General features: G+C 38.7%; 1 protein-coding gene across 1 annotated transcript in view; it reads right to left on the bottom strand.

Moving 5' to 3' along the window:
• Positions 1-656: 656 nt before the first annotated feature.
• The window catches only part of dock4 (dedicator of cytokinesis 4), a 64,002-nt gene continuing 38,954 nt past the window's right edge, over positions 657-25,704 (bottom strand). The window contains exons 18-52 of the mRNA XM_057329358.1: positions 25,213-25,310; positions 25,044-25,127; positions 24,499-24,599; positions 21,163-21,244; positions 20,290-20,460; positions 16,924-17,116; positions 16,654-16,778; positions 14,884-15,018; positions 14,689-14,787; positions 14,444-14,538; positions 14,279-14,354; positions 12,804-12,904; positions 12,614-12,672; positions 12,295-12,443; positions 11,751-11,836; positions 11,613-11,639; positions 10,925-11,020; positions 10,754-10,814; positions 10,578-10,671; positions 10,247-10,395; positions 9,787-9,873; positions 8,416-8,520; positions 7,880-8,021; positions 7,486-7,652; positions 7,312-7,398; positions 7,048-7,224; positions 6,187-6,270; positions 5,821-5,940; positions 5,609-5,736; positions 4,924-5,044; positions 4,716-4,797; positions 4,455-4,564; positions 4,096-4,171; positions 3,941-4,002; positions 657-3,354 (exon numbers count right to left, since the gene is read on the bottom strand). Coding sequence (XP_057185341.1) covers positions 2,950-3,354; positions 3,941-4,002; positions 4,096-4,171; positions 4,455-4,564; positions 4,716-4,797; positions 4,924-5,044; positions 5,609-5,736; positions 5,821-5,940; positions 6,187-6,270; positions 7,048-7,224; positions 7,312-7,398; positions 7,486-7,652; positions 7,880-8,021; positions 8,416-8,520; positions 9,787-9,873; positions 10,247-10,395; positions 10,578-10,671; positions 10,754-10,814; positions 10,925-11,020; positions 11,613-11,639; positions 11,751-11,836; positions 12,295-12,443; positions 12,614-12,672; positions 12,804-12,904; positions 14,279-14,354; positions 14,444-14,538; positions 14,689-14,787; positions 14,884-15,018; positions 16,654-16,778; positions 16,924-17,116; positions 20,290-20,460; positions 21,163-21,244; positions 24,499-24,599; positions 25,044-25,127; positions 25,213-25,310 — 4,034 coding nt within the window. The 3' untranslated portion in view covers positions 657-2,949. The remainder of the gene's footprint in view (positions 3,355-3,940; positions 4,003-4,095; positions 4,172-4,454; positions 4,565-4,715; positions 4,798-4,923; positions 5,045-5,608; positions 5,737-5,820; positions 5,941-6,186; positions 6,271-7,047; positions 7,225-7,311; positions 7,399-7,485; positions 7,653-7,879; positions 8,022-8,415; positions 8,521-9,786; positions 9,874-10,246; positions 10,396-10,577; positions 10,672-10,753; positions 10,815-10,924; positions 11,021-11,612; positions 11,640-11,750; positions 11,837-12,294; positions 12,444-12,613; positions 12,673-12,803; positions 12,905-14,278; positions 14,355-14,443; positions 14,539-14,688; positions 14,788-14,883; positions 15,019-16,653; positions 16,779-16,923; positions 17,117-20,289; positions 20,461-21,162; positions 21,245-24,498; positions 24,600-25,043; positions 25,128-25,212; positions 25,311-25,704) is intronic.

A 25,704-nucleotide genomic window follows, 5' to 3' on the forward strand; every position in this document is an offset into this window, starting at 1 on the left:
CTTTCTTTCCCATTCTGACATTCAGTTTGGAGTTCAGGAGATTGTCTTGACCAGGACCACACCCCTAAATGCATTGAAGCAACTGCCATGTGATTGGTTGATTAGATAATTGCATTAATGAGAAATTGAACAGGTGTTCCTAATAATCCTTTAGGTGAGTGTATACTATGGTGGTAGTGAGAGATGCTCGATGGCATTTTAATGTTTCTGTGTGCATGTACCGTGAAATAAATGTTTATTCTTAGCTAGAATTGTTGTGCAGAATTAAAATACACACAATCCATAATCTTTGTTAGAAACATAAAATTGCAGGTAAATTTACATACTTATCTTTACGTAGGTTGCAGTCAGATGACGTCAGACTAACATTTCTCGCAAAATCATACTCAATTTATAAATCTATAAACCTATCATTTTACTTATAGCATATACAGTTTAGAACATTAATCTTTTATGTACTTAAAATGATCAGAAATCAGTTACCGATTAAGTATAAAAGTTATGGATTACAGCTTTCATAAGATCTTCAGACTGTGTAAAAAACCATGTTGAATGTTTGTAAGTAGGCTATAATGTTTGTAAGTGGTATACAGTTCTCAAAACTGAACGAATCACCTGAAGACATAACCATTATTTTTAACCACAAAAATGTTTACATCAATGAACCTTTATTTGTTTAATGGTTAATATTCAACATTTACAAATAAAAACTTTAGTTGCAACATTCAAAGCTATGAACTGGTTACATTCTCATATAAACACCTTTTGTACAAAATCTGTAACACAGGTTATATGGAATACTTCCATCCCATCATGTGATATAAAGTACAACTTTACAAGTTCAAAAAATTGAACGGAAAGAGCATAATCCATAAAAACCAGAGTGATAGGAAAGAAAAGGAGAGATACAAGCGCGACTAGAGTTGAAGTCCTACGGCCTGGCGATCGGCAATCCATTGAAATTACAAAACATGATTGCCTAAAATGAGCAACTCTCATGAAATGGGAATATGGGAACAGAGCTGCAAAGCCATTCATGAAATAGGTTACAAACAAATCACATTGCCCATCTGTATGCATTCCAACATTAATTTGATGTTTCTTGCTTCAAAAAATGTAGGTTGCCAAAAATACAGCACTTAGCAGAACTTTGTATTTATCTACAAAAATGAAACGCAATAAAATCAATCCTTATTTTTGCTTATGGTCAACAATTTGTATCACGTATAGACCATTTAAAAAGTCTATACAACAATCAAGAATGTAAACTGGCCTTAATTTACAAAGGCATTTTAATACTGGTGCTCATTTCAACAACTATTCATAAATATGTATTGTGTATCAAAGTATTTATTAAAGAGATGTGGGCTTTTAAGATGGCAGTGAAAAAGCTGTTTGTCATTCTCCATCCAGATTGTTCCTTAAAATGTGGCCCTTGTATTGTCTTAAAAGTGATTTGCTTTGAAATTAAATGTTTCGAATGAGACAATCAGCCCAAGTGATATTCATGTTTTAGTATGTTTCCATGGTAACAATTACAGTACATATTAAATATGAAACTGATAAAAGGACAAGGGCTCATTTTGCTTTAATTTAAATGAGATTTGAGAAACTAAACCACAAATCTTATTATGCAAGTAAAACCAAAATATACAAAATAAGCAAAATATTACAAATAAAAATCATTCTAGCATGTTTCCATGGTAACAGTTACAGTACATATTAAATATGAATAAAAATGATTAAAAACAAGGGCAGGGACTCATTTTGTTTCTGAAAATGAGATTTGAGAAATCGCAATTCTTGTTTTGGAAGAAAAATAATATATATATATATATAATAAGCAAAACATTAAAAATAAAAATAATTCTATACAACTTTCCATTTGTTGTCTATAATCTGAAATCCAATAAGAACTTTGAATGTTCATATCCGACCTTAACCAATAAGTCAGTTTTCATATTCAAAGCAGAAAGAAAATCAGTTTTATCAATCTACCCGATATTGTTCAGAAGTGATCTCATGTGGGATAGGCTGCAGAGGAACACTTATCTCACAACTATAGATGATATTTCGTTAATATCACTCTCTGCCAACTACAATGGTTATATTGCTTTGTACTGCTCATGCCCCATGCAGTGTAGTTCTACGCCTCTGTGCATGATTCAAGAAAAACATTGTCGAGCACTAGAGGTCACGCTAACTTCGGTTAAGCTTTCCTAACTATTCTCACTGACAAAGAAGTTAATACTGTTTGCGTCTTTGGCACAATACTCGGAGACCACACAATTTCATCACATGGCACATTTAACGGTCAGGCAGTTTCGGTAGATACGAGGGTACATTCGGAAAAAAAACCCACCAAGTAATATGTAGCACCTTTTAGCCATTCCAGAAAGTACAAAGCGGTTCAAATGAGTCGCAGGTCTAGCTGCACGCCTCCGTTTGTGTAAGCAAAAAACAACTGTCGTAGTGTGAAAAGAAAGGCTGTACAGTCATGGAATTTGTACTTCTATCAAAAATACCTTGCTAGCAATAGATTTCAGAGCATTGTAAATGGGATATGGACCTGCCAGATCTTCAGATTTTGCCGTAAATTACACGTCGTCTCGAAGCGTTCGTAATCTCCTCATGGCTGTTCCGGTACTGACTTCAAGATATTTTCATAAAGGCCAGTTTAGTCTTTAGCCTACTTTGCCATCCACTAAAGTCACCGAACCAACAAAATGAAGATGATCTCATAATATCAATAAACAAATATTCTGAAAAGCATTCACGAACAGGCTCATTTTGCTTGATTTTAGAATCAAAATTACCAAAAAAATCCATCCTCTTTGCATTCGAAAACATTGGCAACTATGCAACCTGGGCTACGGTAATTTTCCAGTAAGCCACTGCAAAAAAACCTGACGTAGTCCCGACTTCAGACGGCCTGTTACCGATGACACGCTACAGCTGAGAAACCTTCCTGGGGACGGGTCGGTGGCGGGGTTCTGAATTGATCCGCTGCGTGCGGTTCAGCTGCGGTTTGGCGGTCAGACTGGGGTTATCCGTACTGGGCGGCACAGACAAGCTATGGGGAAGCGGGGTCGCTCGGCGGGGATTGTTCCGCTCGTAGACGCTGTAGGGCGGAGGGGTTTTGCTACCCCGCCGAATGGGCGCATCTGCGGGCACGGCGGGGAGGAGAGGAGGGTCGGGCGGTGGGAGGTCAATCCCGCAGGTCTCGGAGACGCTGCAGCGGCTGAGGGAGGAGATGCCACTGCTGTAGCTGCCAGAGCGGGCGGGGGAGTGAGATGCCAGGATACCCATTGGCAGACCATCGGTGGGGGAGGGTGTGAGGGGCGGGACCATTGACTGTAGAACAGAATCAAGGACAAATTACATCATGAAAAACGGATGTTCATTGTAAGCTAGGTAGGTCGCTGATATTTTTGTGTCATTTTTCATTTATAACTGATTAACAAACAATATTTTATATTTATGGTTTTATTAGTTTACACAGGAGACCAAGGGTGGTTGTCACAATTTTTAGAGTAGAAAATATTTCATTTATTCTTTAATCAACGTAGGCACATGCCTTAAAGCTTTGTTTACGAACACACATTCAACTTTTGTGACAACATGCCTCAAAGTGACAACTAGACCCTGTTTCCCCTTAAATCAAATTTAAACAAATAAAATAAATATAGCGAAATAAATGCAACTGCAACTAGACCCCGTTTTTCCTTAAATATAAAATAAATAAACAAAATACAAATAAATACATATAATAAATAAATAAACAAATGTAAACATAAAATAAAAATTTAAGACAATCATTTCTAAATATTTGTTTAAGCATTACATCAAATAATTGATTATACATTATTACTGGTGGTACTATTTTAAAAGAATGAGATATCAACCACACATTACAGTGATTTAAGTATAAACTACTCACCTTCTGTGGAGACCTGGCTGTTGGCATTGGAGACAATGACCTTACATTCTTGCACAGGGATCCTATTCAGCACACACAGACACAGGAAGAAGGGCATGTCATTGAGCTGTACAAAACCGATTTTGCCGTATCTCGTAGCAGATGACTGCCAATACCTGTCTCAGGTGTGGGAAGATTGGGTTCACAGCGTGGTAATGACGTATCCACCGGTATTTGGAAGGGAATCATTCTCTGCAAGAGATACAAATCTATGTGAATCCGCTACACCTCTCTGTGGAACTTTTCTTTTAGTAAAAATCTCATGTTGTTCCAAACATGTTTGACTTCTTTTCTTCTGCATAACACAAAAGAAGATATTTGGAAACCTAACAACATTGGCCCCCATTGACTTCCACTGTATGGCCACAAAACCGCTGAGACATTTCTCAAAATACCTTCATTTGTGCTCTGCCGAAGAAAGAGTCAGATACAGGTTTGGAACAATATGAGGGTGAATAAAGAAAGCTCCACTGACCTGTGTGGGATCCAGCGGGCTTGGGAACATGCCACTGCAGAGTCTGTCCCGTGGAGAGAGACAGGTGTTATCTCTGGAGTGCTTGTGCTTGTCAGACGGCAGTGGTGAAGCTAATGATGAGGAACACGGATACGTAGCGTAAGAGTTGGACAGATATGAAATAACAGGGGAAATGAGGCGGCACAGTAAAATGACGCAGGGAGCTGTAAGCACCGTTTGCTTTGAGCGACGTGTTGCTTATAGTCTATTGACATTACTCACCTCTGTTGCTCGAGGGTGCTGAGCTGTTCACATTGTGTGAACCAGAATGATTGGAGCTGAGACTTGAGGTAGACGGACTGGGCTGCAAAATAAACCCCAAATATTTGATATGTTGTGTTCTTAAAGGGGTAGTTCACTCAAAAATGATAAATGCTAAGAATTAAAGTACGTATTCATAGTAGTCATGTCAACTAGAGCTGTATGTCACCTGCATGTTAAAGACCTCATCCGAGCTTTCTGATTGGCCGGTGATGTTGCTCACTTCATTGGAGGCCTGTGATGACAGCGAGGATGAGGAGTATCTGTTGACAGCTGGATAGCTCAGAGGACTGAGAGGGGAATGAGAGACAGAAGCGAGAGACTGTGGATAAATTCAGCAAGCGTGTGGGTGTATTCTGACCTGCCAATCTGTCCGACTTCACCATCTACATTCTAAAAGGGACAGTTCACCCAAAAACGAAAATTCTGTCTTCATTTACTCACCCTCGAGTTGTTCCAAATCTGTATAAAATGATAAAGATGTAAAGATATTTGGAAGAATGCTTGTAACCAAACAGTTCTTGGCCACCACTGACTACCATAGTAGAAACATTGCTTTATAAATGTCTTTGTTCTGTTGAACACAAAAGAAGATATTTTGAAGAATTTAGGAATGCAAACCGTTCTGGGGCACCATTGACTACCACTGTCATTTTTCCTACTATGGTAGTCAATGGTGGCCAATAACTGTTTGGTTACAAGCATTCTTTCAAATATCTTTACATCTTTATTATTTTATACAGATTTGGAACAACGAGGATGAGTAAATGAAGACAGAAGTTTTATTTTTGGGTGAACTATTCCTTTAAACAAACTTTTCACAGGACAAAAATTTGAACTAAGGTTATACAAACCTGCGTCTTGTCACGATTCGGCCTCCCTCTGGGCTGATGGCATTGGGCACAGGGGTCCTACAGGTGCGCGGGCTGCCGTTGGCAAAATGCAATGGACTGACTCGCACATAAGGGGGAAACTCCTGCGGCTAAAAACACAACATTTCAAGTTTTAGTACCAGGTTTATTATTGCAGTTTAAAATCACTTCACATGAATGTTTCAGATACGTACTTGAATTCCCAGACTGGAGCGCATGACGTGAAATTGGTCCACAAGCTTTTTATGCAACGGCTTCATGTCTTGTGGGACAAACTTCTCATGAACCGCCAATCCAAATTCAAGAATATGGGCCTGTTAAAAACAGAATATTTTTCTTTTGTTTATGAAAACAAACATTTCGTGTCACCGTGAGGGTGTTTATTTTGCAATAACAGGCTGACAACGTTATTCTGCTCATGACATGCAATTCCAAATAAAAAATAAATAAGTGGACCTGAAATTTTGATTTGACTTGAAATGACTGTTTTTTGAGAGAGTCAATATAAAAAATATGTGGCCGTGGAATCCTTTATCAACCAATTTCAGTGAGCGTTATACCTGCTCGAACATCAGTTCTCTAAGACGAGTAATTTTGTCTCCATCCTCTGGATGATTTGAGATGTAATCTTTTGCAAAGAATGCCTGCAAGAGAGCATGCACAAGAGAAATGTCAATCATTTGCAACAAAATGATCTTTTAGGAATTATAAATACAAACTATTAAAAGTAAAAACAACACAAATGATTCTAAATAAACCCATACGGTTTATTACCCAGAAATGTGTTTCAAACTAACATGCACTCCTATATACAGTTATCACATCACCGAAACGTTGCGGCAACGTTTCCACAACTCTCATTGATCCACATTAATATTCATGTGTGACATTTTGATCCAGCTTTTACAGCTCGGTGACCATAACAGCAGCTCTGTGCTCTGTAGTAAACACATCATTTTTGCAGTGAGGTGCATGCTGGGATGCAGGAGGACCCCTGGAGTTAGCTCTTCACTTTTAATAGCCTTATGCTCACAAAAGGCCAATGCTCAACATGCTGTTGCTTGGTAACAGTCGGCGATAGATACAGCCAACGGTTAAAATACGCTTCTGTCCTGTAGTGACTATCCATCTTAAACGACGTACGTTAGATGGCTTGGGCGGAGCATCCGTTAACTCCTCCCCTTCTGTCAGTCTGCTGTTTTCATCCATCCAATCAAATCGCAGAGAAAGATGAAAGCCACGCCCACTATTATTCGAAATTCCATTTCACTCGGAAATGCGTCAAAATATGGAAGTAAAACAATGGCAACTTCCGGTTCACAGGGACTTAAATGGAAGTGGAATAATCCTCCTCTTATCTAAAACCTAGTGAAACTGGACCGCAACCAGCTTCACACCCAGCTCTCCATCTGGTCCCGTACCTCCTGGTATCGAGCCAGTCCTCCGTTGACGGCGGCGTCGATGACTCCATTCAAGCACATGGTCAGAGGGTTTATGTTAAGCATCTGTCTCATCTGACACTGAGCGATCAGCGTTCTCAACTGTAGCGTCTTATTTTCAATCACCTCGCTGGCGTTCTCCAAGGGACTCATCTCCACCTACATCAAACGTGCACATTTTTGGTTACGATTTGTAATTGATCAAAGGTTGCTGTGTAAAAAAGAAACATCGAGACTATGACTCACCAGTTCCCTTTTCTCAACCTCAAACCAGCGAGAGATGCCAGGAAGACTCTGAGCGAGGGTCAATGTCGTCCTTTCAACCCATAGGCTCTATAACACAAAACGCCAATATAACAAATCAGATTTTTCACAAAATGTCATCAGCTTAAAGACAGGCAGACAGATAGTCCAGTTTACCTTAAACTCATTCTCTTTGTCTTTAGTGCCCTTGTGAAAAGGTCTGTCGTAGCGGAACCTCCAAATATGGTTGACTTTGTAAAAGCTCTTGATGTTGTTGGGCACTCCATCTCTCTGCAGGACGTCCTGGTTTTCAGGGACAGGACTAACAGCATAGATCTGGAGATCTGAATCATCATCAGTTAAGAAAGAGCATACTGTCTTTACATGAGAGTCAATAACAGTTCACACAGCCAAACGTGCCGACATTGACGTTCATGTTTAATTTGTATTATGATCAGGAATCATCCATTACAAATGGGATGCAAATGAGAATGTGTTAAAATTTTGATTTTCATCTGACAATTGTGTTAAATGTTTTCATGTGTTTTGGTTGTTTGCTCTTTGAGGATACACTGAGCATCAGCCTGGTGGATGGTCTGGTCGGGCATGTTGGCATGCTGCATGGCGATGGCGTGTGGAAACTCGCCGAGCATCCTCTGCTGAAATGCCTCCAGACGCTCGTAATCGTTCCCTCGACAAACAAACTCTTTATTCTGTGCAAAATCAACAAACGCAGGGCAAAAATAATGAGGACGGACAAAGACCGACTAAAATACAGATTGTTCAGAGCATTGAATGACAACAGAATAATGTTTCCCTCCATTCCAATATTCTTACAGATACTTTTCCTTCTCTATATTCATTGCAAACATCTAGTGTAGAAAGGAAAACATGCCATTTGTAACAAAAAACAGCTCAATAAAAGAAAGATTTAAGAGGATCGTAGTGAGTTTTGGAAGGAAGGCGACCCCCTCTAGAGGTCATGATGTTGAATTACATCACTAGGTTTCTTAATAAAAACACAATCTCTCGCTACAGCCATATAAAATCTGTTTAAATATCAAGATTTGTTTCCAAAAAAACGTTGAAGAGCTCGAAAAGTCTTACCCTTAAAAAGAAGGGGAACTTTTTGCCGTAAAACCCCACTCTGAAGAACTCGGGCTCCAGACGCTGCTGGTTCATTATTTTGTCGTAAAAAGAGGCTTCCATCGTCTATCAAACACGTAAATAAAACAGACCATTGAGCACGATGTAACGCAAACAACTGTTAATATGATAAATTACTGCCACAATCTGTGAAGCAATCGACTGTGTAACAGACTCGGGCTAAACAAAAACAATTTGGAAAGTTAAACGGTTAAAGGCAAACGCCTCATTAGGATGACAATTGGCCACAGACATATAGAACATAACAACTACTAGCTCATTTAAACAATCCATTATCAGCCATTCCAGACTAAATAAAGTGAGAAGAAATCTTTATTTAAAGGTGAAAGGTGTGATTTCTGTGCTAGCGGGACAAAATTGCAGTTTGTTTGGCACTGAGGTTATTATAGTTTACTAAAACTAATACTAAACTAAACTATTAACTGAAATGAGATGTCTGCATAAATATTATTCGAAAAGCTTCAACGAAACAAAAATTTAAAATATTTCTTTAGCAATAAACTGAAATAAGTGAAATAAGAGAACGTATTAAAATTATTAACAGAAAATGAATCACACAAAAAATAAATACAACATCTATAGTAATATAAAAAAATGCTAAAATGGTTCATACAATTACAAAAGCACAAAGCAAAATGGCTAAAGATTAAACAAAAATTAACTTGAAAACTAAAAATACGAAAATAAAACTTAATTTCAAAACTTAATTATAAAACTTAACTAAAAAACTATGAACTCTGTTAACTGAAATCAGATATCGGCAGATGTTGGCATTAAATATTATTTGAAAAACTTAAACTAAAAAAATATATATTTCCTTAGCAATAAACTGTAATAAAGGTAAGATAAGGCAATAAAAAGATGATTTGTCATTCAACTTTTTTTTCTGAACTTGTAACATATAATTCACAAAAACAAACAACATACTCAAGGAAAACAGTAAAAATAAAAATGATAATAATAAAAAAGTATAAGATACAGAAAGAATAAATAATACTAAAGCAACTATTGAAAAATAAATAACAATATAATGAAATAATCAACCAAGGCATTCAAATGATTAACAAAAACTTAATCACAACTGAAAAACTGAAATAAAAATAAATTCAACTTTTCCAGTAATATAATAAATGCATAAATGATTAATAAAATGACAAAACCAAAATGGCTCAAAATGAAACGAAAAATGTCTTTGAAAACTAAAAATACAAAAATAAAACCTTAAAAACCCCACAATATTACAAATGTAACAAACAATACAAATGTGGCACCTTGAACAGCATGTGCCCAGGATGAACAGGAAGTACTCACCCTCATTTTGCTGAGATTCCTGTAGTCATAATAAGTTTCGTACTGATTGGCCAGTTCGCGACACAGTATGATGCAGTTTTCCCAGCACTGTAAAACACAATAATAAATATTCGTAGATTTCAATACGATTTTAAAAACACCCTACTCTTACAAAAACTGATTCATAATTGCAACTATGAGTTTCAACCACAAGAGGGCATCACATGGAAAAGAGTTCAAGGTTTGTCTGGTTAGCCTGACCCCTGCTGGTAGATGTCTAAAATGCATTTTTCCATTGGTGGCCATTCACAGGGTCTTTGTATTATGTATATCTGTATATTTTTTGGTTGAACATGCTGTGGTCACATGACGGGTCAGGATAGCCACTAGTGAAGGACATTATTATAATAAAATATTGTATTATGAAACCTAAAGAGCACAGCTCAAAGTGAGAGATGAGCGCACAGGACAGATGACTCACTTTCCCTCTGTCAAAGTTGTGTATGATGGTGAGATGGAGGCATTCCTTCCTCTGCCACTCGCTCTGCATGGGGTACGTGAGGAACTCTCTGAGCGGCCTTTCAGTCCATTCCAAGAGCTCATCGTACAACAACAGGGTGTATGACGCTTCTGTAAACACACACACACATATACAGTACAATACAATTCATATTTTATTGTTTGGGAATGGAAAGGAAAATAACACTGCATTGCTATACATACAAAAAAAGTACCATGGTATTATCGTGTTTTTAGACACTATTATGATAAGAATACCATAGTTAGGAGGAGTACAAAAATGTTACTGTTACCAGTGTAATTCTGTCCCTTCAGATGCAGCTCATAGAGCTTGTGAATATACCGGATGTACATTTCTTCCTTGTTCAACTCGGTTTTGTAGAAGTTCTGATGGATAAGAGAGAGAAACTGTATATTTTGATCAAGTCTCCTTAATACCAACATGCATCCAGATACATCCAGAACTAACCAGAAGGTTGACTGTACATCCAATGGTTTTCCCATCGACCTCTCCGATCTTCATACAGTCCCTGTAAAGAGATGTCAGACAGGCACTGTGAGGACCCGTCTCTGTTCTCATGCACAACATGGGTGTGTTTGTACCGTATGCCGTGTGGATGCTGATGCGGGTCTGTATCACCTGTAATCCAGTAATCTCTCCATAAGGCGCGTGACGGTGGCGATGTGAGAAACGCCGCTCTCTCTCCAGGTCTCCCGCTCGATCTTTTTCAGGAGACTGCAGCACAAACGCATGTAGTCAATAAACTAGATACATGGATTCAAAAGCCATGAAAATAGAGGATTCTGGCTAAAACGTGCTGTTGCATGGTCATCCCACACCATCCTGCATCCGAAAATTGCCTACTTTCATACTATATAGTAAGCGAAAACAAGTATGAGTCATGAATAGTATGTACGAAACCTCAGTATGCAAACAGTAGGCGAGAAACACCCGGATGGTCTACTGGTGTGGATCGGATGGACACTTCTCTATCCCATGATGCCACGGGAGCTGAGCAACGGTCACATTTCAAAAGTAAATGAAATAAAGAATTGCGGAAAACTGTCCATTTTTGATCCAAATGGCTGTCACAGTATGCGATTTCGGACGCACTTTGTGCAGATTCGGACGCAGCATACAGGTCACCTGACCATAAAACATGGCGGATGCAGTATGTCCGAAATGTATTCATACTACTCCCACTCATACTATATAGAACGCACTTTTTTTAACGGTCGATAGGTAGGTGCTTATTCAAATTCAGTACGTACTGTCACAGTATGCGATTTCGGACGGAGCGATTCTGTACAACACATGTTAGCCTTACCTTGGATATGGACCAAACAATGGAATTCTAAAGGGGAAAAGAAAAAAAGCATACATTTAAATTAGCCCTGACTTATTGTATATAGAATCACTGTAAATGTTGAAAACATCTACTGTATGAATCCAAAAAAAGACTCACATGTTGTTAAATAGCTCTCTGTACGTTTCATCTCCTTTGCCCTCGGACATGAGACCATCCAGTTTGTCTATTAGTTTGGCCTCCACCTAGAAGCAAAAAATCTACATCAGTGATATACAGTTTAGGATTAAAAAAGCAAAACATTTTAGATGGACTGAGTTATGCACTGTACGTATGCCAACATACTGTAAAGTACTAGTAATGTTTTCTATGACTTCTATTATTTGATCCTGTTTTTTATATACAGTACTTTGATATAAATATTAGTTGAGAATTGTAAAAAAGTGGCACCAAATGAAATTGCAAAAAGTTTCATACGCGTGCGTTCCTGTACACTATACAGCAAGTTTGGGGTTAACTGGGCAAATCTGATCTGCACAAAGTCTAACACCGTCAATTATCTGACAATTCATGACGTCTTGATCTCTACAAACAAGCTGAATTTCTTCTTTCGGCGGTTAACCACCACGATCAAGAGGGAAGCTCGCGTGTTATTTGCTCCAGAGGAACATCACGCAGCTCTGGCACGCTCTGATTTTAGCACCTGTTTGAAGTTGCCACTCCGTTGCTGTTCACAGTCCATCATATCGTGGAATATGGGAATGAGAACGTTCCGCAAGTCCATCTGTGGCACCAGAGTCACCTCCATGAATGGACCAATCAGGGTGGAAATAAGATTCAGCTTATAGTCACCTGGTTGGATACATTAACATACATAAGCAGGAAGGACAGAAATGACATTGGAACAGGAGAAAGGCGTCTGAATACAAACGTAAACTGGAAAGAAAAGCCTCTCGTATTAAAAGCGCACAATAGATGACTCACTAAAAAAGTCAAATTCAGATACATGTGGGTGAACGTACCCAAATGCTGCCACATGCTGAAAATTTCACAGCCGATCATCACCCTCATGTCGCCGTACCTTTAAAAACAGAAAAAGAACAATCGTATGCAATGTGATAGTGTGCCGTTATAAAGAACGTATTACTTTACACCATAACATCGAAATCTCGGTAGGATTCTAATTGCATGCGGAACGTGAAGATAGCTTACTTCTCCAAGACTTTTTTCCTTTTGGATGGTGGAAACATTTCTAGTTGCAGACAAGGCTGGTTGATGAATATAATACAGAGATAAAAATAGGACTCCCATACCTGCAGATAAGACGACGGTTAATTAAAACATTGACGACCATTATTTGCACTTCAGGCAAGCAGGTACCATGTCTCCGGGTTAATGAGGGGAGGTGGAAAGGAAGGGGGTAATATTTATGCAAATTAGAATACTGTATTTGATTTACATCTGGATTAGAGAACAGTTCAACTGCTTCCAAAAATGGGAAGTTATGAAGTACTGCAGGTTGACCTTGAACAAACATGGAAATAGATTTTTTGCAAATTTTATTTAGTAAATTATTTTTAATTAACTAATTATTAATATTAGTTTTATTATTGTGTGTGATAGTATTGTTCCGACTCCTCTTCTGCTTTTATCCTTTTAATATTGTAAACGCTCGATAAACAGATTAAAAAAGGTTTCTGACATCTTAAAGTTTGGCCTTGCGGGAACTGTACAACTACTGTATTCCATCTTCCTGAAAATATATAACAATACAATGTACAAATATTCTTAATAACGTGTACTGTATTTGATTATTTCTTTTCCTTATTTAATACATTTTTTGTTATGTCTTTACTGCTACAATGTGTGAAGCTGCTTTGCAACAATACAAACTTTTAAAAAGCGTTAAATTAATACATTTGGATTCAATTGTTTTTGAGCCAATTAAATTTGTTACAAATTCATCACAGCATTTTTTTTACCAAAGGTTTTCACCATACTATAGGTCAGATGGCAATATTTGGTGGTTAGGTTTTTTTTTAATCTATTTTTTGTCTTTTCAAAGCAGTTTTCCATAGTCAGGTAAGTGAATTGTCACATCCATAACGGTACATATTCCTCATAAATCCTAAACTATTTTATGTTTTATAAGATCCATCCCTTCTCCATTTGTTGGGTATTATTGCTTCTGGTTTACACATTTTAATTCACAGAAATCCTACAAAGTATGTCGTCTCTCGAAAACGTGCGTTTGTTTTTTGTCGCATCCATAATGCATACAATTTTCTCTTTAAAAATAGAAATCTTGAGCATAGACTGATCTTTTTCGGATGTCTGGACTCATCACAAGTTATGCAAAATACAAACAGATGGATTTGGTCATAAATACATTCTCTGAGAATTTCCATTTCAAGTTCTGCTTGAAAATGTCACATCCACAATGCTGGAGTTGCCCTTCAGCATTCACACTTAAACAGGCATCTGCATTTAGCAATCATTAGGGAATTTCATACAATATATGCAAATGTAATCCTAATAATACATTAATAATCTAAAGCAGGCTACTTGATACTTTATATACAACCTATCTGCATGATAATAAATAGACAGAGAAAGCACAGACATTTTAACAGGTTTCTTTGTATTTATTGTAACATACCGAGGCGTTTTGCAAACCGTTTTCTTACCTTGAAGTCGAATTTCTCATTCAGGAAGTTGTTGCGGAGCATATCCGAAAGATACAGGATAGTGGTGATGATCACGCTAAACCAAACCAAACCCAAAACAATGAGATGCAGTTCTACGACTGAACGATTTCATTAACACGTTATAAATTGGCCTTTCACGTTTACTTATTAGCGACGAGTCTCATCACAGTCCAGTCTTTGGGGAACATATCCGGTCGGATCAGTATTCTGAAGACGGTGAATAACTGTAGAAGGAAACTCTGGAAAAGCAGCAGCAGAGACCGTATGATCAAACGACATCAAACCTCCGAAATCAATACAGAATTAGCAAGCTAAATAGCTTTTAGAATTGCATGTTTGAACATCATCATCGTTTAAACAACGCTGAGAGGTTTATAAAACGATTCTACCGTCAGTTCATCTTTAGTAGGAAATCTGCTGAGTAGCTGTTGATATTCTTTATCTTTCAGCTGTCTTAACAGAGCGAGCACACACGCCACAAATTCACCCTGAAACAGACGCACACATGTCTTCTGTTATTTAATGAACTGAAATACTTCCCCCAGAGTAAACAGAGAAGATTAGAAGCACAGAACAGGACTGACGGTGACATCCTGGTACTGCAGGCGCAGGGCGGAGGCGGCGGGCTGAGGGCGATTGGTCACTTCCAGTATTGTTCTGAGTAACACTCCAGAAAGACTCTCCATGATCAGATTGACCTCGTCGGATGCTCCACACTCCTGCCGACAGGGAGAAAGCGAGAGAGCTATGGCGTCATCATGTTGAAACATCCGTTTAATCCTATTGGTTAAGCTGCCAACATGTGATCCGCATTAACATAACGTGTTCATGTTTTGTTTATGCTATGCTTTATACTATGTTTTATTTGAGCTTTTACTAATTTCAGAAGTGTCTACACCAGACATGACGCAGCGTGCTACCTTTAAAAAATATATTTTCTAATATACAGTAGAATCCATTGTAGCCGATCCCTGTCTGGTGTGGACAGAAACTCTAAGAAAAAGAGAAAAAATAACATTACTAAAATGAAATACCTTTACTGTGTTGCAAGGCGTAGACACGGTGTTGGGGTTTATATCTTTCCAACTTTTAACTTTGAGTTCAAATTCTGTTTTATTTTTCAGTGACAAATCTATTCCGTTCCACGAAGGTTCAATTAAACTTTGAGTTTGAATGTTATCAATTCTTTAACAAAATAACAAATGTTTTTGAAAATTGTTAATATTTTGAAATAAATCTGATGTTTTATATTTCAGCTTCATTTTTTTTTAACATTATTTTCCTAAATATTGTGATCAATCATCAATCATGATCAGAAGCCAAGTATCATGCATCACATAAAATCCTGAGCTGAGTGTATAGTATCATACACCCATACCAAACAAAAAAAAAAAACGTCATTTTTTTACTCATTTAGCTTATTGTAATGCTTTTTTTTACCATCTTAAATAATAAAAGTCATTCTAATGCCTGGTTTTACAAGGTTTACTGTGCGTTCACACCGCTAGGTGTCGCTAGTTTCTTGCTACGAGGTCGTTAGAAGGCGGCTCTCACTAAATCCTTGGTGTTTCGAGTCTGACGTCATCATGCAACAGTGTTTTTTTGGCGATTTTAACAATCATAGGTAGTTTAGATGGTTAGAGTAAGGTTAGGGTTAGGGTAAAGGTTTCGTAAGACTTGAAACACCAAGGATTTCGTGAAAACCAACAAGCCACGCCCACAGATCTGACTCGAAACACCAAGGATTTAGTGAGAGCCGTTAGAAGGCGTTCCTAGCTTTGGTTGCTCTAGTAACATTTATAAACAAACTCGACGAGAGACGGATGACGTGAGCTCTGCTGCTTTACTCCTGTTGCTAGTCGCTCCCGAAAGTCGTTCATCATTTGAATAGTGTTGAGCAAATCTCAACTTTGTCACGTTGCTAGACACGCCCACTTCCTGTCGCCAACAGTCACCGTCGCTCGTGTCGCCGGCTCTCCATTGAAATGAGTGACATCGCCTCGCTTTGTCGCTGGCGGTGTGAATGCACAGTTACAGCTAGTCGCAGACTAAAATGAATGAGCTGTCTTACCTAAAATGATCTTGCCCTGACATATTTGAAAATACTGTATATCAGTTCCATTGTTGTGTCTCAAGATGCACACCAGTAATGTATAGTGCTAAACATTTACTTTAAATCATTTATTTTGAAAATGAATAAAGCGGAGTACAATAAAGTACTGTGAAATTGTACATCAGAGCAGAAAAGAGGAATATTGCAGTGTACAGTATAAATACTGCAGAAAACAATAGTGCAGAAATGTGAGAGACATAGAGGACAACAGATGATGTCTCAGTGTCAGTGTGAGACTAACCGTGGTGGGTATGTTGAGTGTCAGCATGCTGGCGAGGATGTTGGCACACAGCACCAGCTCTTTCTGTTCCTGCAGGTGTGTGTGTAGCAGTCGCAACACCACCGGCAACAGCACGGACCTCGACTCTGACAACACATACAAACACAGTAAGCAAAAGTCTGCTACATAAAGCATACATACTGTACTGTCAAAAAAAATACATTTAAGTATTAAAATTAACACTCAAAACCATTCAAAATGCACAAGAGCCACATGTGAATAAAATGTTACCTGTGTTGGTGTAAAGCGGACTCTCGACGGTCTTGGCCATGCACTGCAGTTTGACGGCCTGTAGGGGGCAGTCTGTGTGCGTGAGGGTGGGCAGGCTGCTCAGCGTGTCGCGGGCCAGATTGGCCACCTCTCTTATGCTGAAGATCTTTAGCAGCTCGCAGCACACAGTCGGGAACGATCTCAGGAACACAGCCTGAAAAATGTGCATAAACACATCGCGCTTTGAAACCTTTAAAGAAGTCCTATAATACGCGTCCATGCGTCCTTCAGACACTCGCGCATTGATCACATTTAGCATGAAAACGCTGCCCAGGCACGGCAGGGGTCGTCCAACAACAGATGTAACCAAAGACACTTTTTGGAGACACACAAAACACGCAATGGCCACACACAGATATCGCGATGACAGAAATCTGGCAACCCTCCAGTCGCCGGCGTGCGTTTTGGATTAACGGTGGTGTCTAAAGACGCTTTGTTTGCTTGGCCGTATTAATTGAAATCTGCTCTCCCGCTGGGCTGCCATAACAAGTACAGACCTGTGTGAAAGTTCAATGTGGGTGTATGTGTGAACACGCATGCCAGGATTTCACCGAGCGTGTGCAACCGTGCTGTGCAGCCAATAGGAATCGTCGGAGTGAAATGAATCTTTGATGGCCAGAGAGACCGGTGCGGCCGATTCTGAGCTCTGTGGTCTGTGAAAGTGTGTGTCAGTATTTTAGCATGCGTTTGTGTATATCAAGACCCTACATTGGTTCAATGAGCTTTGAATACCGCTTTACTAGTGTACTGTATGAAGGACACTTTGGTGAACATGTGGGTGTAGTGGAGGGTGGGGTAAGGTGCCACCTGCTTAATTGATCTAATTCTGGATGAATTTTGTCACATGAACAATACTTAGAAATGGCTCATATAATATTCTACTATAAACTGAACAATGTGAAAATGTTGAGCAATGTTAAATCTGCCATTTTTGCCTCGCTATCGCCACCTCTGTTTGAAACATAAAACTATAGGTAACTTTATTCCCATGAAATAGTACCCAACAGCTTCTTCTTTTCCTCTTTTGAGAAGCCACATGGTGACCTCCCCTGAATCTTTTGGACGTTTAATGATGACATGTCTTTCAAACATTCCCTTGGTTTTTGTCTTTGATTTACAAACATTAATATTATTGCCCTTGTTTTTAAAGTCCTAGTGAAATTAAAAATGACAATTCTTATTTTTTCATGCAACATTGCACCGTTTATAGTAAATAGCTTATCAATGTGGGTCATTTTCTTTTTCAAATTCATGAACCCTCATAATCTTCAGTTAAAATCATAAAATGCACTTCTGCCCTGAAATGACTATCCATCTCCAATGACGTAAATTAGACGGCTTGGCCGGAGCATCCGTTAACTCCTCCCCTTCAACTGTCAGTCTGCTGCCAGCTTCATTTCAAAATCAGTGCAACAGCTGTTTTTACACATCCAATCAATTCGCAGTGAAAAACGCAAGCCACACCCACTATTTTTCTCCTTTGAAATTCCTTTTCACTCGGAAATGTGTCAGAATACGGAGTAAAAACGCTCGTAACTTCCGGTTCATGGGGACTTTAATTTAATTTTTTTAATATATTAACAGCCCAGTTTTTATGCATGTCTATTTTTGTGTTTGTTTGTTATTCATAATACTTATAAATCACTTATAAATCATTATTAAAAGCTTACAGTTTTGAATACTGATGTTTTTGTGTTCATTTAGGTTTTTTTATCCTAAGAAAGTTATGGATTCCAGCTTTAAAGCGGCCCTAACACACGCGGTTTCTGCCAATCTCATATTAATCTTGAGTACCTATAGAGTAGTATTACATACTTCGTATCTTCGAAGAGTATTTAGTTTGATCACATTTATAAAAGACAGATACAGCTGTACGATTATTTCCGAAATCATATGGTGCGTGCGGGGGGGAGGGGTAGGCTGAACTAAAGACATCAGTTTCACTCACCGCATTGGGTTCATGTCCGGCATCTTTTAGCGCTGGGACGGCTCCATATATCAGTTTCAAATTATCTTCAAATCCAGCGTTATATCCACCGTTTATATAACATTCATCACCCAAACGCAGTGACCAAACAAACACCTGAACTTCGCGAACGTATGCTCTCTCTCTCTCTCCTGCACACAAGTGAAAGTGACGTCTGTGCATTCTCCTTCTCCTGCTCTCCTTTCTGCCGTGTGCTTTTCTGGGAGAATTGTCCAATAAGGGACTAAGAAAAATGGTTACGAAACAGTTTTATATGTTCGAAAAAAACTTTCCGAAGCCTGTACGATCGCTGGGGGAGTGTATCGAGCACAGAAATACTACGTAATACGCCCAACTCGTTTTTTTGACAAGTTGACCATGTTAAGCATGAGAAGACAGCACGTTTAACATTGTAAAGAAGTCAGAATGCATGACACATCGTTGCAGCACCCCTTTAAAGGAATAGTTTCCTTCAAAATGAAATTCTGTCCTCATTTAATCACCCATTATAAATTTAAACATGTATGATTTTCTTTCAAACACAAACACAAAAGAAGATATTTTGAAAAATGTTGGTTTTCAAAAACCGTTGGTCCCCATTGACTTCTATTGTATGGACACAAAACCAATGCAAGTTAATGGAGGCCAACGTTTTTTTTGTTACCAACATTTTTTAAAATATCTTCTTTAGTGTTCTGCAGAAGAAGGAAAGTCATAAAGGTTTGAAATGACAAGATGGTGAGTAAATAATGACAGAATTTTTATTTTTATAGCGCACTCAAACTCATCCTGGTCTAAAGTGACCAAACACCTGAATTTTAACTTAGTGCAATCAATGTTATATATCTTGGTTACATAATACACAATATTTTGTCCATAATATTTCAGATTTTTAGGAAATTGTTTGTTTCTTGTAATATCTATGAATCTATTTTTTCAATCAATCTTATATCATTATAAAATACATTTCTTCTATTCTTATTCATTTCCCGTGGGAGTTAATTTAGGATAATTTTGGGATAATTTAGGGGTTTTTAAATCTCATCCATGATTTTGTTTTGTGTTAGCCAGTTCCACAAGAGTCACTAACTTTCGTACCATTTCCTATAAAGCAACAAAAAAAAGTCAAAAAAAGTTACATTTTCCTGTCAAACGTGACCAAAAAGTACCGTATATTCTACATTCCAGGTATGGCAGACTTACCCAGGCAGACCTAAAAATATGTATTATTCATGTTGGTGAATTGCCAGTGTATCCCACGTAAGCCATGTAAATTACACAGGTACTGTAAGATGAGGGGTAAGCTGTGTCGGTGGCAAATTTAACACCTTGGTAAATGTTTGCATGCGTGTGCATCTCACCTGTGTGTGTGTGATGGGGCTGATGCCCTTGCTCTCGTGAGACAGGAACAGATGAATAGATTTAAAGAGTTCGTGAACGGAGCAGCGAAATTCTTCCTCGTTCTGGTTTCCAGTGGCCGCCGCGTACAGACACCGTGACTGAACGATGTACTTAAACAAATATTCAGATGCCTGCGGGCCAAAACACATCAAACGGTTACTTCAATAATTATGACATTGAGGATGTCCTTCACTCCCTTGATGATGTCATTTTTCAGTTTTACACTAATAGATTAAAAATACTTTAATGCATAAAGAAAAAACGTGTATTTTTTAATCACACCTAGAGACATTATTTAAAGGCGTAATGTTGTCCAATTTCTAGCATTTAATCAGAAATTAAGCCAAAACATCAATGACACGCAAAGAGGTTCGAAGGATTCAAGGTAAGAAAGTGGGAATTGCTTTCAAATAACACCTCTGAAGAGCGTAAACGAGTGTCGAGCATCTTAAGAATGTGTTTGGCGGTCCCACCGCGGGTCACAAAAGCAGAACGGGAAATAAAGAAAGAAAAGATGGAACGTTTAAAGCTACGCTTCAAGGGAGAGAAGCTAATTGCATGATGGGTAAGAAAAGACATTTCAGTGGGTTCGAGAGGCTGGGAGGTAGAACAGATGCATCAAGGGTATTCATGGCTGCTGGGGTGGAAGCTTAGAAGATCAGGACAGAAACCCAGCAGGGGGCTGAGCTTCACTTGAATATGACAGAGAAAACCAGAAAGAGAGAGAGCATATGTGGCATTTCAGCCACCCTTTGTAACATTCCTTTAAATTGGCATATATATATATATATGAAAACATACATACAGGATGAAGCGTATGTTTGCGTTCTCACCTTCAAAACCTGCTGGATCTGTTCCTGGTGCTCGGCGTCAATGATACGATCCACATACCACTTTAACACGCGAATCAGATCCCTGGAGACAAAAGCTGTGAATGTTACACCTCAAAAAATTGTTTCTATACATGCATGTATGTGATTATATGTTCATGTGTGAAACTGTAAACAAAGATGTTTTTTTGGTATTAAAGTATACAATAGTGGGTCTGTGTGCATTCGAACAGCCCAAATGTGAATAACAGGGATGTTTTGGTTAAACATTTCTAGTTGGCTGCACTGTTTAATGCAACATTATTATTACAAGCAAGATGTTGCGATTAATTAAAAATGAAATAAATAAATGGAGGGAAACTGGGTCTGTTATGAGCTTCTTGTTGATTTTGGAAGCCCATGAGGGTAATATAGCCATAAGGAGGAATATGTTAACATTAACCGCAAGCGAATGCAATTAATGTTAAACACAGCGTGACAACATCACGCCCAAATATTGAATTTTAAATCTAATTCCATTTTAATGAAACAGATTGTACCACTTCACCCGTCTTAAAATATGTTTTGATTGCTTTATTTTTTAAGCAGTTGATTTAGGAATGAGGTTTATTAAATGAGGTATTTAACAAACTCTGATATTTGTTCATATACATATTTCGGCTACACTAAAAAGCATGTACTTTGCATCGCTTGGGTTCACTTCAATTCACTTCTCTTCAAATAACTTCCCTTCGATTTACTTTCACTTCAATTCACTTTCTCTTAGATTCGCTATCCTTCGATTGCTTTTCCTTCGATTTGCTTTCCTTCGATTTGCTTTCCTTCGATTCGCTTTCCTTCGATTCGCTTTCCTTCGATTCGCTATCCTTCGATTGCTTTTCCTTCGATTTGCTTTCCTTCGATTTGCTTTCCTTCGATTTGCTTTCCTTCGATTCGCTTTCCTTCGATTCGCTATCCTGCGATTCGCTATCCTTCGATTCGCTTTCCTTCGATTCGCTTTCCTTCGATTCGCTTTCCTTCGATTCGCTTTCCTTCGATTCGCTATCCTTCGATTCGCTATCCTTCGATTCGCTTTCCTTCGATTCGCTTTCCTTCGATTCGCTATCCTTCGATTCGCTTCCCTTCGATTCGCTTTCCTTCAATTCGCTTGTGAATCGATTCACCGCTTTTCAATTCACTTTCCCTTTGAATCAATTTCCCTTCGATTAACTTCCCTTCGATTCACTCTCTATTTACATAGGTTGCCTTCAATTTACCACTCTTGTCATCATTATGACAAGACGGTGCAGGCATGTGCAGGGGGGGGGCGAAGGGTGTTTGAGCCCCTTCCCCTTTGCCCAAAGGACCCTTTTCACGAGCGGGGGGAAAACCCCCACCACCGGAAAGACATTTGTGACCAGCTGTAATGCGAGCACAGCCGAAACACAGTTGCGCATGGGCAGAACGTGATCACGAATGCCAGAACGCGATCAGAAAGTCTTGAGCACCTGCCCCTCCAAAGGTCTCCGCACAGCACCTAACTATCACTTTGAAATCCCTTCACAATTAATTTAAATTCCTTTCACTTCAATTTCCTATACTGTGTTTCAACTTACTTCAGTTAAATTGAATTACTTTCTATTCAATTGCAGTATGGTTCAGATACTGCAAGAATACAGCCTGATACTAACAGTCTCTCACTCAGACTGCAGATTAACCTCAGTCCGTCTTTCAGCATGCTGTGAGACAGAGTGTTGTGTCGAGATATGTGTGTGAAGACAGGTTTGCCTTTACTTGAGAGCCAAATGTTTGATAACGCACTCACAAATACAGTGTATCATCTCCAAGCCAGCTTGAAGTCATTTTAAAACAATTTAAAACAAACGCTCATGTTTAAACCTGAACTCTAACAATGTCCACAGATTTGGGTCCTCGAAACCAGATTTGTACCCCTGCACAACAATACACAGAAATCCACACACGAGAAAAAAATCTGGATTATTTAGCAGTTTCTCACAAATAAAAGAGAAAAAGAGAAAGTCAAATAAAGACATCATAAGACTCTCAAAACGCTGGACATGAGTGACATGAACAGTGCGAGAACGAGCAGATTTGCAACCCACCCACGTTCACCTCAGTTCTGACATGATGCTCCACACCTCACATCACAGAAGAGAGAACACATCACTGCCCACACACACACACACAACGCAACACATGCCTCATTACCGACACCATAACGCACCGCACACAGCAGAGACGAGAGGTGAGCCAGTGAGAATGATGGGAAGAAAAACATCAGGAGAGATTGCAGCCCACCAGAGAATAGGCATGCAAGGTTTAGAAAGGTAAAAGGTCAACCGACACTTTGTGTCGATGTGCATCCCCTTGCAGACCAGGTAAAGTGCAGTAAAATTAAAGATGAAAGCAACACTAGGCTGTGCTTTGACATACATGTTAATCTAGACTGGGAGACCAGTTGAAACCAAATTGAGAGGTACTGTACTACAGTACTGACCAGGGCTAGTTGTCCCACTTTTTACTCCACTGAATATTCCTCAGGGTGGGTTTATTTATAAAAAAATCCATTTAGACACGGCTACACAAAGGCCATTAATACTTATAAACAATATTATGTAATATCAAGGCATGTTGTTGTAGTATATGGGGCAAGTTGTCACAATCATTAAACAGCCTACTCATACAGTAGCTTCTTAAAGGTCCAGTGTATGAAATTTAGTGGCATCTAGTGGTGAGGTTGCGAACTGCAACCAACAGTTCACTCCACCCCTCCCTTTCGAAGTACTACGGTGGCTGACACAGAACTAAGATGTATCATATTCACGAAACGCTCTGTAGAGCAGTTTGTCCGTGTAGGGCTACTGTAGAAACAACATGTTGAATTCCTTGTATGGGGACCCGCGGCGTATATAGATAGAAATAGCTCGTTCTAAAGTAATAAAAACATAACGCTTCATTATGCAAGGTCTTTATAGACCTGTGAAGACATGTATATTATATTGCATTTCTGTCAATAGATCCTCCAAAAAATGACACACTGGACCTTAAACCAACTGCAAAAATATCAAGCTATTATTTTTGGCCAAGCATTGTATAATTGCAATAAATAAATGAAAGATTATTTCAGAAAAAGCAGTGTGACAACTTGCCCCTATGACAAAATGTCACTTGACATTAAACACGCCCTGGCACTTAAGCAAAATGCTTTTTATCTTTTATGATATCAAAAACCACTTATTCACAATAAATACGCCACACAAGCTCCAATATTTCTGCACGTCTGAATGTTTTTTTCTAACTCTTTTTTATTTGTGGATGTGATTCATGTATCGTCTTTACCTGTAGGAGAGAGCGCCGGCGAAGTGATTCTCAATATAGTTGTCCATAACAGGTTTAAAGAGCTGGAATTTGCTGTCCTGCAGCAAATTTATAACATGCACCTGTGTGGAAATGGACAAATCAACCTCTTGTTTAGGCCAAATGTGTCCTTTACCTCCTTCATACATCAATTACACATCATTTATGCATAGTTGTACAAATGGGCACAACTGACCACTCAGAATCAAAGTAAAGTATTTTAGTAAGGCTGTGTAATACTGTAGTATACTGTATGTACTTTGTTTCACCTGTTATAAGTACAGGAGTTGGATTGTAAGCATGCAAGAGACGTCTAAGATGGATTTCATGAGTTGCCATATTTGGCATGTAACCGTGGTAACACAGAGATGAGGAAGGCAACTTGTACTCATTTAAGGCATAAACCTGTCCTCTGGCAGAGGAGATGGATGAGTCTGTACGAGTTTGCAGTCAAAATATGCAAAGTATCTCTAGAAACTCCAAACTTTCTCAACTTTATACTTTCAGATTCATAAAGTTTGACTCACCAGGCAGTCAAACACTTTCAGTCCATACCGCTGGGGACTTTCATCTAAAATACCAAACAATGTGTCTAGGGTGTCCTGTAAAAACTTTAAAGAGATCAATTGTTAGATGAAGACTTAATTGAATTATTTTGGAGAACACGACGCTGCTTCATTGAAAATGAGTTTATACTTTAACAATCTCGGTGCCGTCAATATCCTTCATTTTGGCGAGACAGTCGATGATTCTGTCTGGATGGACTCTCCATTTCAGCAAATCCAACATGTCACCTGCAACGATGAAAGAATGAACTGTAACGTTCTTGTAACTTGTAGGCAACTTGACCTTTACATGTAATGGATAGGATAAAACGATTCAAATACATTCATGTAAATATTTGATTTATTTTAACTTCACCTAAGTGATTTGGTTAATATTTCACAATGAACTAACTAATACACTTCAAACTGCATACAGTAAACCGCAAACCCTTCTGCCCTCAAAAACCCTCAAGCTTGAGACTGAAAATAGAGTGGATATAACTTGGGTTCATCCGTGACTTTGGTTAAATAACAGCCAGATGGCCGTAGATATGTGTGCAGTTGGGTGAAGGCACAGCAGAGCCGCAGAGATGCCGGGCGAAGCTCCAAGGTCAACAGAGGCAGGTGTGGACTCAGCCCACTG

Source organism: Triplophysa rosa, linkage group LG3, assembly GCF_024868665.1.
Source record: "Triplophysa rosa linkage group LG3, Trosa_1v2, whole genome shotgun sequence".
NCBI lineage: Eukaryota > Metazoa > Chordata > Actinopteri > Cypriniformes > Nemacheilidae > Triplophysa > Triplophysa rosa.